Source organism: Sprattus sprattus (genome assembly GCF_963457725.1).
Source record: "Sprattus sprattus genome assembly, chromosome: 1".
Taxonomy (NCBI): domain Eukaryota; kingdom Metazoa; phylum Chordata; class Actinopteri; order Clupeiformes; family Clupeidae; genus Sprattus; species Sprattus sprattus.
In genome coordinates, this window is record NC_137920.1 from 13,001,937 (window position 1) to 13,021,128 (window position 19,192).

Consider the following 19,192-nt stretch of genomic DNA (forward strand, 5'->3'; position numbering starts at 1 on the left):
ACAGACCCCAGACCAGTGCATCACTTTCAAACAAAGGCACCAAATAACTAAACCTTAAGGAGAGCAGAATACATGAAATGATAGCTGAACAATTATTACAATTATTATAACCCACATGCACAGAATATACAAAAATGTAATATCATCATTTGCATAGTATCATCAAAACAGTGGTGTATGAACAGATACACATATCACTATTTCCATAACATCACAGCATCACACATGTGTTTGAGTAGGAGTGGGTGACTCCTGTGTTCCTGCAGCATGGAGAGGTCATGTGATCTGGCACAGGGACACTGAGGAGTCATGCCAAACCCCAAACCCAGGATAGAGGGGCTCAGTGAATATGGAGTGGAACGTGTGCAGGTGGATGTGTGTGTCAGAGGAGATGCTGTAGAAGGACAGAGTGCCAGCCGGCCAGTCCAGGTACACTCCTACTCTTCTGGATCCGGAGGAGGAGGCAGGTATGACAGTGCGTTCATTATTGTGTCTGGCAGAGTAACTGCCAGAGTAGACGTGAGGAGCGCACTCCAGACTCCAGGACTTGTCATTACGTCCCAGCAGGCAGTCATCATTCATCCCCCCTTTCCTCTGGATGCTTTTATACGCCACTCCTATAGTAGCCCCACGCCCTGTCCACTCAGACTCCCAGTAGCAGCGTCCAGACTGACCCTTTCTACACAACACCTGATACCACCCGTCAAATCTCTCTGGGTGGTCAGGATACGGCTCATCCTCATTCACCCGTGTACCCTTTCTGTTCCCCTCAGAGAGAGAGAGACGTCTGTGTGCTGTGTTTGGGTTCAGTGTGAGCTCACAGGCATCTGCACACAAGAGGAGAAGAGAGGTCAACATCATCAGAATATGGGGAGTGACAGATGCTTCTGACTAGCAAACACACACACACTGTCTACTGTTGCTCGTCTCATATTGTAATTATTTGTTTACTTATTTTTTACTTTATTTTATTTATATCACTATTTTTATGTACAGCACTTTGGTCAGTGAAAGCTGTGTGAAATGTGCTTTATAAATAAATTTTACTTACTTACTTACTTACTTACTTACTTACTTACTTACTTACTTACATATGTTACTCCCACTAACGTGATACAAATCTGCACTTTTTAAACATAATAATCCCACAAACCTAATAACTTCAGAACAAATGTAATAACTGTTGCCTAGTTATTATGTTTGCAGTTACAACGTTTGTGGGAAGGAAACATTTTGTATCTCATCCAATGTAAACAAAAAACAATATTGAAATTCTCCCTGCAATATCAGTTGTAAGAGTATGACTGGCACAATTGTTTGCCATCTAACGACCTTTCCTCAAAATAAAAACCTTAGAGAAAATTTGATGTTTAGGCTGACTGAGTGTTTTGTGTTCTTCGTCCAGATCTTTAGGGCCAAGCAGCCAAGTTCCAGAGTCAGTTTTTGATTTTGTCAAAACTTAAATAACCAACAAAGGAAGAATCTATTGTATTAATTTTCACATCTAATTCTGTCAAGTGCAGGTTGAAGGCAATCAAGACCCCTTGTTGTAATATTGCAACGTCACTTTTATCTCTACAAAAAACACATTTGCAAAAACGTTTTTTTGGGGGAAAGACCACATTAACTTAGTCAATGGGTCCTATTGTCTTGCCTTGCAATGCCATTGGATTGCAAATGTATGTATAGGTGTGGGCATAAGGCCATGAACTCACTCTACCTGCAAACTTTCCTTGAAGCATATCTCATTGTTTCATTCAACTGAATATATCAACATTGAAGTAAGTCAATTCCATGAAATATTTGTTTTGGGTGATTGTTAGAATGTGTAGTTGATGTAAATACTAAGTTATTGTGAAATGAATGCATCACATTAGATTTTCAGCCTGTTATGTCATTGTTGTAATTTTACAATGTTGGGTGAAAATGGTAGCTAAAATAGCATGTGCACCTTGCACACTACATGGAGGAATTGCACTTCTTTCATGTTCAAATACAGGATAAATACATACAGAAATATAATGCATTTGATGATTCACACAAATGGGTTATTTGTTATAAATCTAAGTTTAGACCAGATTTGAATAATTCTAAATGGGTTAGGGTTAGCTAACTGGCTTAGCTAACCCTAACCCAATGTTATTTATATGTTAGCAGTGCGATATAGTCAAACGTTTTTTTTTTTACATTTACATTTAGTCATTTAGCAGACATTTTTATCCATAGCGACGTACAAGGGAGAGAACAATCAAGCTAAGAGCAATCAAACCTGGTGTAACAATAAATGCTGCTTTTTTTTCAAGAAATAGAAAACGACATAGATAAAGAAGTGCGGGACTGTCACTGCTTAAGTGCAAGTTAAGCCAAGGTGCCAGTTAGGAAGGGAGGTGTTCTCTGACGAGTTGGGTCTTCAAGAGCTTCTTGAAGGTAGAGAGGGACGCCCCTGCTCTGGTAGTACTAGGCAGTTCGTTCCACCAACGTGTAACTACAACTGAGAATAGTCTGGATTGCCGTGCTTGCACAGGCGGCAGTGCCAGACGACGTTTACTGGATGAGCGCAGCATCCTGGGTGTAACATTTGCCCTTACAAGAGCTTTTAGGTCTTGGGAGCAGAACCAGTAAGCACTTTGTAGGCAAGCATAAGTGACTTGAACTTGATGCGAGCAGCTACCGGCAGCCAGTGGAGCTCAATAAGTAGCGGGGTGACATGTGCCCTTTTTGGTTGGTTCAACACCAGATGCGCCGCCGCGTTCTGGATCATCTGTAGTGGTGTCACCGCGCAAGCCGGCAGGCCCTTTAGGAGGGCGTTGCATTAGTCGAGGCGAGAACTCACCAAGGTTTGTACCAGCAGCTGGGTGGCATACTGGGTTAGGTACGGCCTGATTCTGCGGATGTTGTATAGTGCAGAGCGGCATGACCTGGCGACAAAGGCGATGTGGGCTGTGAAGGTTAGTTGGTCATCGATAATGACCCTGAGGTTTCTTGCTGTTTTGGATGGAGCAAGAGATAAAGAGTCAGTATTGATATTGATGTTGTGGTGGATGAACTGTTTGGCTGGGAAGACCATCAGTTCTGTTTTGGCCAGGTTCAGTTTAAGGTGGTGGTTTTTCATCCATGTGGATATATCAGCAAGACAGTCCGAGATCCGTGCCGAAACAGTGTTGTCTTTAGAAGGGAAAGACAGCACCAGTTGAGTATCATCAGCATAGCAGTGGTAGGAAAAACCATGCAAGCGGATGATAGGGCACAGCGAGGTGGTGTAGATGGCAAAGAGAAGTGGTCCCATTACCGACCCTTGGGGCACCCCAGTGGTGAGGTGGTGAGGTACAGACAGATGACCTTGACACTTTGAATTAGCGCCCAGTGAGGTAAGATTCAAACCAGGAGTGCGCCTTGTCAGAGATGCCCATACTTGACAGTATGGACAGAAGGATGCAATAGTTGACTGTATCAAACGCAGCTGATAAGTCAAGCAGGCTGAGAGCCGAGGATTGAGCTGCTGCTCTAGCTGTTTGTAAGGCCTCCGTCACAGAGATCAGGGCTGTTTCGGTGGAGTGACCGCTTTTGAATCCAGACTTGTTTGGATCGAGGAGAGTGTTTGTTGACAGGAACTCTGTGACCTGTATGGAAGCTGCCCTCTCAATTGTTTTAGATAGGAGGGTGAGAAGTGAGACCGGTCGATAGTTTTCCACCTGAGTGGGATCGAGAGACGGCTTCTTGAGCAGCAGCGTTACCCGAGCCACTTTGAAGAAGAAGGAAATGTTGCAAAATTAAGTGAGGCATTAATCACCTGTGTTATTGCTGGTAAGACGGCAGGGGATATGGCTTGAAGGATGTTGGATGGGATAGGGTCCAGCGGGCATGTAGTTGGACGGCTACCTGTTAGGTTTTTTGAGACCTCACTCTCAGTGAGAGGGGTGAAAGAGGGAAATGATGAGCCACTGATGGTTGCGCCCTTATGGGGGGGCAGACAGTTGGTCGAATTGTTTCCCAATGGCTGCCACTTTCTCTGTGAAAAAGGAAGCAAAGTTATCGGCTGTGAGGTTGGTAGCTGGGGAGGAGGAGAAGGGTAGAGCAGAGTTTTGAAGGTGGAGGTCCAGGTTTTTATCCGGACCATTTGTCCTAATATCTCCTTGTTACACAAGTGAATGTTTGTAATGTGTAAGAGTTCTGGGGTGGGTTGTATTATCCTTTTGTAAATGTAAGTAGAGAGCACATTAGGTTAGCCAGACAGTATTATGTGCCATCAGTGGAATGTGTTGCCTGAATAGGATTAAATTGCATTGGAATTAGTTATACTTGAACATTCTCTAACTATTATTTCCATTTCAGAATGACACCAGCAAGGAGCTTTCTTCAGTGTCCCCAATGTCATTGATGCAGTCCAAAATGGAGAGAGCAGGGACATGGTTGCATCTATATCCACATCTATACGTAGGTCTTATCTATACAAACACACACACACACCTGTTCTGCAGAAGTAAGTCTAATTTATATACACACACACACCTGTTCTGCAGATGTACGTCTCATCTATACACACACACACACCTGTCCTGCAGACGTAGGCCTCATCTATAAACACACAAACACACACACCTGTTCTGCAGACATAGGTCTCATCTACACAGACACACACCATACACACCTGTTCTGCAGACATAGGTCTCATCTATACACAAACACACACACACACCAACCGATGTGCGCAGGGACATGGTCGCACATTTCCCGGTGAAGACAACAAGGGGACGTTGCACACACTGCGTTAAAGGATATTCCAATACGCTCTTCAGAAAGTGCAATCTCCGTCTCTGCTTTTCAGAGGAAAGGAACTGCTTTTGGGACAACCATTGCAAGTAAACAATGGACACTGAGTCTTTTAAGTTTTCATTCTGTTATGTATGACATTTGATTCTGTTTTAATCTTTTTTAAATAAATTATGATTAATAAAAATATGACTTTGGTGATTGTTATTAATGCAATGGACTGTTATAGCGCTATGTAAGCAATACACACTCCAAATGAACCACTATTATTGGTTTTTGGTATTGTATTTGTTCTGTTTTTTAGATATTATTTTTAAGGGTCTTAACATTAACATTTGGAGAAACATTTGGGTCTTAACATTAACTTTTGAAAATGATAACTTACATTTTTGTGCCCCTGGTCTGAGTCTGATTTCTGTACAGTGGTCCACACTGGGAAAACACACACACACACACACACACACACACACACACACACACACACACACACACACACACACACACACACACACACACACACACACACACACACACACACACAAATCTCATGTTCAGGCCATCCATCTCTTTTGTTCCATTGGCTTGCACAAGTACGTTCATGCCCATCCTACTAACAGTAAACTAAAAGATTGCTACAGTAGCATACAGTAGATTGTGTATCAACAGAACATGAATATCTCTTGACCAGGCTATCCATCTTTTTTTCTCCACCTGTTTTATATGACCATCATACCAAAATTTAACTAAAAGTTTTCCTCTCCAGTCCCATCACGTTCTACAGTATATGTAGGCTTCTCCATCAGGTTGTCTATGACATGCCGTTACTTTCTAAATCTTCAAATTGAAGTAGACTATGAAAAGGGTGATAATGCAACTACAGGAATTCATGTATGTGGAGTTTCTCTGTACTACAGATGTACTTCATGTGCAGATTCTCTGTACATACTTAAGTGTCTCCAGTTTACAGTGAGGATCCTCCAGTCTAGCAGATAACAGCTTTAGTCCTAATTCTCCATGATGGTTGTAGCTCAGATCCAGCTCTTTAAGATGAGATGGGTTTGAAGAAAGAGCTGAAGCCAGAAATCTACAGCCTTCCTCTGAGATGAGAGAACCAGACAGTCTAAGAATGAGAAAACGAGAGAAAGAAAGAGTAAGAAAGAGAGAGAAAGATAGAGAGAGTTTGAGAGAGTACAAGAGAAAGAGTGAGAGAGAGAGTAGCACAGTAGACATATATGGATGGTTAGGGTTAAGGGTTAAACCCTATATTAAAAACAGCTAAAGGGGCATTCTAGTGTTGACTACACTGATATCATGCAGTCAAGTGTTGACTGCACTACACTGACATCATGATCGAAGGCAATATACGTAACAGAATTTTTTGCTTGTTTGTTTGTTTTTGTGAATTTCTGAATTAATCCACGTGTTCCCTTCCTTCAGTGAAAACTTAGTTCCAATAACCAACTTTACAAGAGTACTACCGGGCTCTGCTGGTGAGATCAATAAGAAGGAATTAGATAAAAATGTATAAAATATTTATTTTTTTCAAGTTTGCTGTCAACATAGAAGTCAGGCCTCTTATTTAAAAAACAATGAACCATAACAGTTAGGTTACCAATAAAAGGGAAGCCTAATACTTCTGTGCTTTCAGCCAGCTGCCTGTTGACATTTTCAGACAACAGTAAAGTTTGCTTCTTTTGCACAACACAACTTTTAAAGGTAAACTTTCTATTCAGAAGCTTTTTATCATCCATTTCGCCATATCGCGCTCACAATTCTCTCAAACGTAACGTTAGCCTACTACACAGTTTGGGAGGGCAAAAAGAATGTTAATCTACAACGCGTTAATCGTGCAATAAAAAAATATACGGCGTTTAAATGGGTTTGCGTTAATAACGCGTTAAACTGACAGCACTAAAAAAAAAAAAAATACTTGTATAGTATTTCCTGCAGTTAAACTGAAGACACAAAGGGTCTGATTTACTAACATTGCGACCGCAGCTTAATCTGTGGTCGCACATTAACGCACGGTGTTTCACCGCATTTTCTGTGGTATTTATCAAACCAGATACGCGCTGGGCAATCTGTGTTTACTCCGCCCTTTAGGTACTGATTTACTAACATTGCGACGGCCGCTTTATCTGCGCCTTTACCAGGCGCACATTAACGCACGGTGTTTTTTACCGCATTATCCGTGGTATTTATCAAACCAAATCCGCGCTGGGCAATCATTATTTAGTGCACCGTTAAAAGACGGGAGAAATCGCCTGCAAGTTACTGCTACCATGGAGATTCGAGGAAGAAAAAACTAAGGTTCAGCGAAGAGGAGATAGATATATTGGTTAACTTTCGCTCAATCACTGAACCTGATTCAATGTGCACGCGGTTTATTGTTGTTCTGCCTGCCATCACCTACAGCGAGATGTTTAAAAGAACACGATTATAAAGAATATGCTATTAGTGGCATAAATGCATAAACTGTCTAATATAACAATATAGATGTGTACATGGCGAGATTAATAATTTCTACAAGGGACATGGGTTCACTACAATATATCCCCACTGAAACAAATACATTTACTAAGTAGCCAGGCCTCTCCAAAATCCCCGTTGCATAGATGGCACTATTCCGGAAGATAAAACTGTCATGGACAGATCCAGGGTATTTGGCTACCACGTTAGTAATGGTCATGTTGGCCTCACAAATGACCTGGACATTCATTGAATATGTGTGCTTTCTGTTTCGGTAAATGTGTTCGTGGATTGAAGGTGGGACTGTTACTAGCTCCAATTACGTTCGGAAAGTTTTCAATTTAAAAAAAAGTCCTCTATGATGTCTCTAATTTCAGCTATGGCAGTGGGGAAATGTATTGACCAGTGCACCGTAGCAATGCGTCGAGTACCTGGGTGAATATTTTGCTGAGTGAAGGCTGAGATATACCAACTGCTGATGCTATAACTGTTTGAAATGATCCGGATGGCAATATTTGCAATGTTGTCCGGAGTTTAACAACTGATGGAATGGAATGTGATCGCCGGTTGGAGGGTTCGATGTCGTCTCTGATCTGGTTCAGTAATTGAAGTATTGCGTTGCTGGTAAACCTGTACCGTCTAATGATTTGTGGTTCGCTTAACTGAAAAAGTGTTATACAAGTTGAAAATGCCACATACATCATTAGGCGCACTTAACTTCTCTCCCCCCATATATTTGCGCCTCACGCCCAGGTTTCTTATACCTTCCCACCTCTTTGCGGTTTACACCAACAAAGCGTAAAAATGCGCTTCTACTCAAATGCGCCTCCTTTGTAAATACCGTTTCATGTTGTCGACTGCTATTTTACGCCAGAAATGGGCGCAATCCTGTTAGTAAATCAGACCCAAAGTCTCATGAATTAGAACCTAAGCTAAAATTATATCACTCATCATAAACTTCAAACAACGACGCAGTTTTTTTTTATTCTAATAAGTCAATGTAATTGATTTAAGATTGAAGGCAAACTAATAAAAACGAACTGCACCACTTGCGAGACACTTAAATCACAAAGGTTATAGTTTGCTGTCCATACAGATGAGTACTAAGGAATGCAAGGGGTCTGATTCATAATTATGTTAAAAAAGTGATACAAATATTAATATGACATGAAGATTATCAAACAAGAATTTCCTTAAAGTAGGATGAAGTTTAACACCAACCTTAATATCTGCAGTTCAGAACAAGGACTGACCAGTCCCTTACACAGAAGCTGGACTCCAGAATCTCCAAGATCATTGTGACTCAGGTCAAGCTCTGCTAGGGAGTTTGCTGACTGTAGAACATAGGCCACAATCTTGCAGGATTCACCACTGAGTTTACAGTCACCAAGTCTGTAACAATACATCAAAAATTAGACCATGGTGTTCTACAACTCACACACAGTATTTATGGAATGCAGGCAATAGGCGTATTATTGGCAAAGTGTGAAAGCACCACTCATGAATAATAAAGAACATTTACATATGTAACAGAGTACACAACAGCTTATGACAATATTGCTTCTTTTATAAAATTGAAATGATCTGGTGGTTGAGCCAAATCCATTTTCTCTAAACCTTGACATATATTTTATAAAAACAATAGTTTAAAAGATGCATGATTTGGTGATGATGTTTCACAAAAGGTTGATTGGTGGTATATTTTGTTTCCCATTTACAAAGCCTGGACTGTGGACGTACACTGGAGACTTTGGACAGACAGCTTGAGGACCTACATTGGGCAATTCACTTACTCTTAAAAAAAAAGTGTGTGGGATAGGAATCATGGACTTCAGGAATACACTCATATTTTAAAAATGAATGAACAGACACATTAAAATAGTGGGGAAATGGTTCTCAGCTTTACCCACATGTGAAATGTGATCAACTGTTGATGTCACACAGGAATGCTCCCAATGATCTAAGACCTCAGCTAATACATGAGGTCAATATAAATATGTCTACAAACCTCAAGGTTTGCAGTTTACAGTGGGGACTAGTTAGTCCTGTAGAAATAATCTGAACTCCAAAATCTCCTAGGGCATTGCAACTCATATCCAGCTGTATCAAGGAGTTGCCAGACTGCAGATATCTCTTCACTGTTTCACATGACACCCGGTTAAGGTTACACCCATCAAGTCTACAAGACAGCATGGCAAAACAAACATTTTACAATGCAATACTTTTTTGACAATTTCAAACTTTTAAACATTAAAATTTAATTTACATGATCAAAGCACAGCTATATTTTGTGAACACAAACATATAGCTGTATAATATAGCATTTCATCAAAAATTGTGAAAGAGAGTTTCTTTTGTGGAAGAACAGCGAAGAAATTAATATTTTGATTTGGACTTATCTGTGTATTCCATTGTACCAACAGACATTATACATTTACATTTACATTTAGTCATTTAGCAGACGCTTTTGTCCAAAGCGACGTACAAGGGAGAACAATCAAGCTAAGAGCATTAAAAAACCTGGTGTAACAATAAATATTGCTTATAAAACGACATAGAAAGAATAAAAAAAAAAGAAGTGCTGGCATGTTGCTGCTTAAGTGCAGGTTGAGCCAAGGTGCCAGTTTAGGAAGAGAGGTGCTCTTTGAAGAGTTGGGTCTTCAAGAGTTTCTTAAAGGTAGGGAGGTGAATAACATAAAAAAACACCTGGGGCCCTATCTTGCCGATCAGAAACGCAAGTAGGACGGCGCCAAGCGCAAGTAGCTGTGTGGGCGGCTCTATGGCGCAGTTGCTATTTTAACGGCGGAAAAAACACACTTGCGTCCAGCGCAAGTGTCAAAAGGGTTGGTCCAAAGGAGGTTACTCAGCCATAGGTGTGGTTTGGGCGTAATATGCAATAAACCAATCCGAGCGTCATTTCACATTCCCTTTAAGAGCGAGGAGCGCATAGTCCATAGCGGCTTGTTATTTTGATGGCGGAATTACCTGGTGGAAGACCGGAAAAGTTCACAGCCGAGGAGACCGACGTGAGATTTACACGAATTTTTTGGCAAGCCATATATAATTACAAGGAAAATAAAGTATTTACCACTTGAGGAAATCATTGTGATACCCATATCCAAGATATTTTAAAAATAGGCATACATCTAGCGTAGCCTACACATTGACCCAAATGATTCAGGTTAATTGAAGCTGCGTGACATTTGATTTATTGTATGGCTTTGTAAAAAGCCGGGAGATAGATATATATGGGGATGCGAGAAACCCTCCAAAAGTAAGCAAAGTCAAGCAAGCATGTCAAGATATTGCCGTGATTGTTTCTGCAACGGGGCACCCGAAAACGTTGCCGAAAACGCTATAATGACGTCCGGAGACGTGGGACATCCAAGCTGGAAGGCAACACACGTTCTCGTGCCTTCACGGGAGGTGGATCTGCCTCGACCCAGGATCTGACAGCAGCAGAGGACATCGCCACGTCTACCCTCACGCCTGAGAGCCTGCAGGGATTTGGGGGCATGGAAATCGGCACCCAAGCCAGTGCACCAGCTGACCAAACCCAAGGTACATAAATAAAGTCCGCATACACAGAGATGAGTTTACAAGATTTATAATAATACTGGCATTAAATAAATGCAACAAAGCCATACAATAAATCAAATGTCACGCAGCTTCAATTAACCTGAATCATTTGGGTCAATTGTGTACGCTAGATGTATGCCTAGTTTTAAAATGTCTTGGATACGGATATCACAATGATTTCCTCATGTGGTAAATACTTTATTTTCCTTGTAATTATATATGGCTTGCCAAACAATTGGTGTAAATCTCTCGTGAAGACGACAGAAGTAAAGTGTAGCCTATAGGTCCTATACTGTGCGGGCAAGCACATGCGCCCTTAAAATAGCGTTCTGAATACGCGTTACAGACTTTAGACATTGCGCCTCACATTAGACCAGCTTTTTTTTGGTCAATGGCGCACGGCGCACGGCGTTGTTTTGAAACTGCAAAATACCACTTGCGCCAGAGAAACGCCTTCTCTGTTCCGCCCCCGCCCATGTCGACGCAAGTTAATTTCGAAGCCCGCCTCTGGAGGAAAAATCGCGCTGTGCGCCGGGTGCAAGATAGGAATTATACATGCGTCGGTGACAATGTCAATTGCGCTGGGTGCAAGATAGGGCCCCTGGTGTCAATTGATGCCTTATTTGCATAGGGCTGGGCGGTATTTCAGTATATACCGTGCAACGGTAGAAATGTGTCTACCGGGAGATATTTGGCTATACCGCTTCAACCGCAATATACTTTTATTTTGAAATCCATCCTCTTATTTTGAAATTCTGACTTCCGTTACTTTAACGATCTAAGGTCGATATCCCTTGTCAGGGATATTTTTTTTTTTTGTCAAAAAATGTTTAAAGCTCCGCGAGTTTTTGACCTACAGACATACAAATAACACCCACATAATCATTGAACCCTTTTCTTTTAAAATATATAAAGTTCAAAACTAAAAAATAAATAGGCACTTTGTCAGGAGAATCGAACGAAAACTTGCACATTTCACTGTCTGAGCCAGAATTCAGCTCCTAATACGCACCCATTAGCACTCGGTGGCTATTCATATGGTAAGAAATGGTAATTCGGCGAATGCTATTGGGTCATGCCGTGGCGAGGAGCACTCAGTAATCGCCCTTTTCACCCATATAAGCCAGTCCACATGGTCGTATGTTTGTTTACATTTCGACTGAGAATGAGACAACATGCCCCTTCCCATCTCTGCTGCTGATGCTCTACGACAAATTCAGGAGGAACTTGACCTGGAAAGCGAGGAGGACAACCACGAATCCGATGAAAGTAGTGAAGACAGTGAGGACGAACATAACCACTTCGTGCTTCGTCTTGACCCCGTTCAGGATATTCCTGATGAGTAAGTAATTTATATTCACTTGACTGGCTCTTGCATGGTGTTGATTTACTTATAGGGAGTAAAACTCATGGCATAGTATGCTTATTATGCCGTTGGCGTCTAGTTTGTTGTGTGTGCAAAAATTAGTAGAACACGCTACGACTGTATGGCGAATTTGAATAATATAAATGACTTTATATTGTTTGGAGTTTGTTGTGTGCGCAAAGCTGAGTAAACCAGGCGACTACCGTCTATATGGCGATTTGAATCATACATAACCTTATGTCGCTACAGTCGTCGATGTTTGCAGTTTGTTGTCTATCCTAAAATAAATAAAACACGTAACTACCGTATGTATAGCGGTTTTGAATAATATAGGTAAATAACTTTATGTTGCTACGTACGCCGACATTTTGTTGTCGATGTTTGGGGTTTATTGTGTGCGCAAAGAGGAGTAAACCAGGCGACTACCGTCTATATGGCGATTATGAATCATTTACATAACTTTATCTCGCTATATACGTCGATGTTTGCAGTTTTGTTGTCTGCATCAAAATAAGTACAAATACTAACGCTAAAAGTATGTTGTTCCCCTTGGGTTAGTCATTAGTGTAGGCTATTCAAACACGTCTGATAGGTGTGAATCGAAACAGGCCAGGCCAGGTGTGAATGGCCGAAACTGCTGTAAAGTGTGAATTGCAGCTCTGGGATTCTATGTTGCAAAAATCCCTGAACAAGCAACTGATCATTGTTTTTATTTACTCTATTACAGAAACGTGGAGAACAACGTGGAAAACAACGAGGAGAACATAGCACCTACATCACCCCGCAAAAGAGCACGACCTCTGCCCAAAAAGAAGACAAAGACGTTGTCACAGCGTCATCTCCAACAGGAGCCATTGTCACAGCGTCTGCCCCAGCAGGAGCCGTTGACATGGGAGTCAGAAAAGGACATTGATGTTGCTCCAGCAACACTGCGATTTCTTCCTGCAAGGGAGCCTGGTGTGCAGCTGAATGCAGCGGACAACTACAGTCCTCTGGACCTGTTCAAATTGTTTTTTTCACGTGATGCCGTGGAAACTCTCTGCAAACACACCAACAAGCAGGCTGCTAGGTCCATAGCCAGAGGAGTGAAGTATACATGGGTGGATGTAGGTGTGGGGGAATTCTACAGATACATTGGACTGATATTCCTCATGGGCATGGTCAAGCTGAATGATGTACGAGGATACTGGAGGAAAGGCCACATCTTCACTGTCCCATTCCCAGCAGAGGTGATGCCAAGAGACAGGTACCGCACAATATCCTGGAATGTGCACATGAGCGACCCAGATGAGGACAGCGTGAACGATGCCAAGAGGGGGACCTCAGAACACGACAAACTGTTCCGGCTCAAACCCCTCATGAACACTATCAAGGATGCCTGTAAAGCATTCTATCAGCCTCGCAGGAACATTGCTGTGGATGAGCGCATGGTGCCTTCCAAAGGACACTTCTTGCGTCAGTACATGAAGGACAAACCGACCAAGTGGGGTTTTAAATTGTTTGTGCTTGCTGACTCCAGCAATGGTTTCACTTTGGACTTTTCCGTATACACCGGAAAGAACCATTTCCCCACTGGCCAAGGCCTCTCGTATGACAGTGTCATGTCACTAATTGACAAACAGTACTGGGGGTCTGGATATCATGTGTATATGGACAATTTCTATACGAGCCCAACGCTTCTAAAGGACTTGTTTGCTGCTAAGTTTGGCGCGTGTGGCACATACCGAGACTTTCGAAAGGAGTGCCCACGCAGTGCTATCAATGCACTGAACAAGAAGTCCCCCAGAGGAACAATACGCTGGATAAGGCAAGGTCCTCTGGTGTTTGTGAAGTGGATGGATACACGAGAGGTGTCTGTCTGTTCCACCATCCACACAGCCTACACTGGGGACTTAGCTAAGAGAAGAGTGAAGTCCAAGCAGGGTGTCTGGTCTTCTCTGGCTGTTCCATGCCCTTCACCTGTGACAGAATATAACAGGTTCATGGGAGGTGTGGATCTCTCTGACCAGTTAATACAATATTACACTGCACAACACAGAACTATGAAGTGGTACAAGAAGCTCTTGTATCACTTCATAGACATAGCCGCAACAAATGCATACATTCTACACAGAGAACTCAGGCAAAGCTTGAACAAGGACAGCTTGTCCCACAAGCGTTTCATTGAGGAGCTCACTGCTCAGCTGTTTGGCGTTCCATTAAAAACTCAGCCACAAACAGACCCTATAATGAATGCCAGCAATGTTTGTATGCCAGTTTGTGAGGTTGCTACTCGCGATAATCGCAAGACATGTGCATTTTGCAGAAAGTATAGGGGAAAGCAAACAAAAACCCTCTGGAAGTGCAAAGCGTGTCGTATCCACCTTTGCCTTATCCCAGAGAGGAATTGTTTTGAGGCTTGGCATGCTGGGGGGATATGATTATACTTCTTTTGTACAGTATATCCACTTACTTGCTTAGTTTAGCAACATGCAACAGGCAAACCGACACACAGGTGACATGTCCCTGGTTGGTGAAATGTGTCATCTGTGTGTTCGTTTGTGCTGATTCATCGGCAGCTCCATGGTCCGATGTCCACATCCCCTCTTCGTTTAGTGGATTTTTTTATATACACTCTTTTTTTATATATATTCACTTACTTGCTTAGTTAACTTTTTTATATACACTCTTTTTATATATCTGTATTCATACTGTGGTCTATCTGTAGTACTTATGTTATGTGTAGTACTTAGTGTGTTTCTATGTCTTATGTTATGTGTAGTACTTATTGTGTTGGGTTTGTTTATATGTTTACTGTACCCATACACCAGAGCAATTTCTTGGTGTAAACCTGCATGACAATAAATCTGTTACTGATTCTGATTCTTATTATATCCACTTACTTACTTAGTTATATCCACTTACTTGCATGCATTTGCTAATTATGCACTTTTTTCTAATATATATCCACTTACTTGTTTACTGACTTAGTTATATCCACTAACTAATTATGCACTTTCAAAACTGAGAGACATTTCAGGGTTGTTATCTATTGGCCATCCTCTTTGACAGGTGACAGTGACAGGGGGGAGGAGCAATCACCGGCCTGTCAAATCTAACTCATCAATATTCATTGGGCAGGGAAAGAATTCTTGGGCAGGGAAAGGTCACTCTGAAATTATAAATTTATAGAAGAGAAACCACACACACTTTCTAAATGCTAAACTAACATATACATAGCTAACACATATGTTTTCAAGGTTCAGAAATAAAAAGCCTTGTGAATAAATTTGCACAATGTGTTTTTTTACTAAATCTGAGCACCTCTAAAATTAGGTTTTTCTAAGGGTATGTTTACATTAGATTTAAAAATAAAAAATGAATTACTACATTCCTTTTACTCACATGTTATTATTGCTGATGTCTTCTACAATATAATCATATGTTCCATTTGTGCATCAATGTTTTTAGTTTAGGGAAATGTACAAAAACATCAAGGCATGTCAGACAACTTAGAAAAGTCTAAAAGGCAGCTGACCTTAGAGTGTTAAATTACCGGAGGACTACATTGCGGAATGATATGAATTCACTCTATACACAAAACTACTCTACAAAACCCGTTGCTAATGACAGCGTCATTAGTTATTCGCAGCAGTGAAAATCAAGACATTACAGACGTGCAAACGTTGGGGTGGCCCATTCAAATCAACGGAACTTTTTTGAACATTTTGAAGAGCCGTATAATACGAGTATAACACAAGTGTAGCCATTTATTTGCAGATTCTGTTCCATTTTTCTCAATGAGGGTCAAATAGTAGTAGTTTAAGATGCACCATTTCGATAGTTTAGATTGCTTTTCAGTATTTCAAAGTGTAGAAGCTGTGGGAGCACAAGAACAGTGAGCGTCTAGCAGCGATTATCATAGACATATAGCATATGTATGTGTATATGTATATGTCTATGGCAATTATAGTTTAACTATCTAGATTCTAAGGGCCTGATTTACTAATATGCGAGCGCTGCTTAATCTGCGTTCGCAAATTAACGCAAGGTGTTTTTGCGCATTTTCCGTGGTATTTATCAAACCACATCTGCGCTGGGCACTGTGTGCTTACTCCACCCTTTAAAGGACCTGATTTACTAACCTTGATTTGCGAACGCAGCCTTTGCCAGGCGCACATTAACGCACAGTGTTTCCCTGCATTTTCCGTGATATTTATCAAGCCAGATCCTGGGCAATCATTATTTAGCGCACCGTTAAAAGACGGGAGAAATTGCCTGCAAGTTACTGCCGACCATGGAGATTTGAGGAAGAAAAAACTAAGGTTCAGCGGAGAGGAGATAGATATATTGGTTCACGTTTGCTCAATCATTGAACCTGATTCAATGGGTTATATTGATGTTTTGCCCGCCATCACCTACAGCGAGATGTTTAAAAGAACACGATTATAAATAATATGCTATTGGTGGCATTGATGCATAAACTGTCTATTATAACAATAAAGGTGTGTACATGGCGAGATTAATACGTTCTTGGACATGGGTTCACTACAATATATCCCCACTGAAACAAATACATTTACCAAGTAGTCAGGCCTCTTCAAAATCACTGTTGCTCAATCATGAATAGATGGCACTATTCCGGAAGATAAAACTGTCATGGACAGACCACTACCACGTAAGTAATGGTCATGTTGGCATCACATATGACCTGGACATTCATTGAATATGTGTGCTTTCTGTTTCGGTAAACGTGTTCGTGGATTGAAGGTGGGACTGTTTGCATGTGGGTGCAAGCAATGGTTCCAATTACGTTCGGAAAGTTTGCGATTTCAAAAAAAGTCCTGTTTGATGTCTCTAATTTCAGCTATGGCAGTGGGGAAATGTATTGACCAGCGCACCGTAGCAATGCGTCGAGTACCTGGGTGAATATTTGGCTGAGTGAAGGCTGAGATATGACAACTGCTGATGCTATAACTGTTTGAAATGATCCGATGCCAAAATTTGTAATGTTGTCCTGAGTTTAACATCTGATGGAATGGAATGTGATCTCGTTGGAGGCTTCGATGTCTCTGATCTGGTTCAGAAGTATTGCATGGCTGGTTAACCTGTACCGTCTAATGATTTGTGGATCGCTTAACTGAAAAAGCGTTTACGAGTTGAAACAAATATTTCTGTGCGCTGTCTCTGTGTATATCTTCGCCTTGCTCTTATAACTGGTGCAATATCAACGTTTTCAGACTCAATGGAAAATGCGCTTCCTGGTTAAGACGTGCTTTTAGGAGGCGGAGAATTATCCCGCAAATTGAGACGTGCGCTCGACAGGCAGTTTTAGTAAATACCACGCAATACATCATTAGGCGCACTTACCTTCTCTCCTCCCATTAAATTGCGCTCCATGCCCACGTTCCACCCAGGTTTCCACCCACATTTACCTGCCCTCCCCTGTTCACACCCACAGGCGTTAATATGCGCTGCGCCCGCTTAGTAAATACCGTTTTATGTCTACGACCGCTATTTTACGCCAGAAATGGGCGCAATCCTGTTAGTAAATCAGGCATTAAGTAGCAAGGAGACAAAACAATTTTTTTTGTTACTCCACGTAGATCATAAATCCTTGAATATAAAAATTAAATCAGTTGAGAAATGTAAACGCTAATATGCATTTTATCCAATTTCTCATCATTTTTGCGTTAACATATGAACAAAAATTGAAAAGAAAGTTTTTTAACACTTCTTCTGAAAGTACATTAAAGAACCACTGAAAGCCTAAATGTCACTACATGCACTTTGTTTTAATCTTACTATTTAAAGATTCAATGGAGACGTCAGGCACGTGCACAGACATTTTGGGGGGCAGGTGCTCAAAAACAAAAAAAAGGGCGCCCATCACCAAAATTATTAATGAAATTAAATCTCTCTCGCTCTCTGGCTTCCACTCCCTTAACGTCTGATACATGATATCTGGGGTGCCTTTTTTCTGTAATTGGTCCACCTGACCATGCTTGTGCATCAAATCTGAACTTGGGCAATACTCCAGCCACCCATTTTTAGAAAACCAATGCTTTTGGAATGACCGCCCTTCATAATTTTTTGGGAGGAAAAATTCTGGTTGTCGTTGTAAAACAGGCAAAATGAAGAGATACATAAATATCACGTTAAACAAGGATGTGACAAGGATAGCATGACCCCGAGAGCTAGCATAGTTTACCTGCTATTTTCTAGCTGTGAATTCTCGTGACATTTATAAACAAACATTCAACATACTCTCGAAATTGTTTAAACGGCATTTATACAACTCAAAATATGCACTTTCAGACAAATAATGTCATTACACCTGACAAACGTCAGTTAACAGCTGGACAATGCTTTGAAATCAAGTTAGTTGTCTATTTATTTTTTTAGGAAACGTCGGACCAGTCCGGTTTTCAGACGTATTGTTTTCAGCGGCACTCATGTTGTTAATTTATACAACGTCGGGGGATTGCACAAACACCGTCATTACCTGTTTGTCTGATACAGGTCAGTGAAGAAGTAGGCTGAACCTGTTGGCCTGCCGCTCAACATTGATGCGGGGGATGAGGAGGGAGGGGCGCGGAGGGGGCTTGTGAGCACCGCAGATCATAGGCAAAGAATACTTATTCTATGTCTATGCCGCGGAGCATGTTGGGGCGAAATTCTCACAAGAACTCCAAATAAATGCCCCCTCAGATATCAAAACACATTTGGGGAAATTGATGACGAGAGACTAATTTGTATTCTAGAAATATTGATGATTGAAAAAAAAATTGGTCTCCAGAAAAAAGGGCACTTTTTCTCAACCAGGGCACAAGGGCTGGTGCTTGAGCACCAGTTGGGGTCTATCTGTGCACGTGCCTGGGAGACGTTCAGTACAAAGTATGCCTATACTGGCCACTTTTGCTTAGGCCAATAGTCTATTAAGGCAGTGTTGTTTCTGCAACATAGTGTCAACATAGTGCCAATAAATAAATGATCATACTGTAAAGCCTATGTCTGTGGAAAAATTTG

At 41.3% G+C, this 19,192-nt stretch overlaps 1 protein-coding gene across 1 annotated transcript in view; it reads right to left on the minus strand.

The window, feature by feature from the left end:
* Window positions 1–276: 276 nt before the first annotated feature.
* The window catches only part of LOC308377297 (NACHT, LRR and PYD domains-containing protein 3-like), a gene marked incomplete at both ends in the record, with an annotated part of 29,345 nt that continues 10,429 nt past the window's right edge, over window positions 277–19,192 (minus strand). Inside the window, 5 exons of the mRNA XM_080853880.1 lie at window positions 277–827; window positions 5,156–5,202; window positions 5,717–5,890; window positions 8,461–8,631; window positions 9,248–9,418. Coding sequence (XP_080710006.1) covers window positions 277–827; window positions 5,156–5,202; window positions 5,717–5,890; window positions 8,461–8,631; window positions 9,248–9,418 — 1,114 coding nt within the window. The remainder of the gene's footprint in view (window positions 828–5,155; window positions 5,203–5,716; window positions 5,891–8,460; window positions 8,632–9,247; window positions 9,419–19,192) is intronic.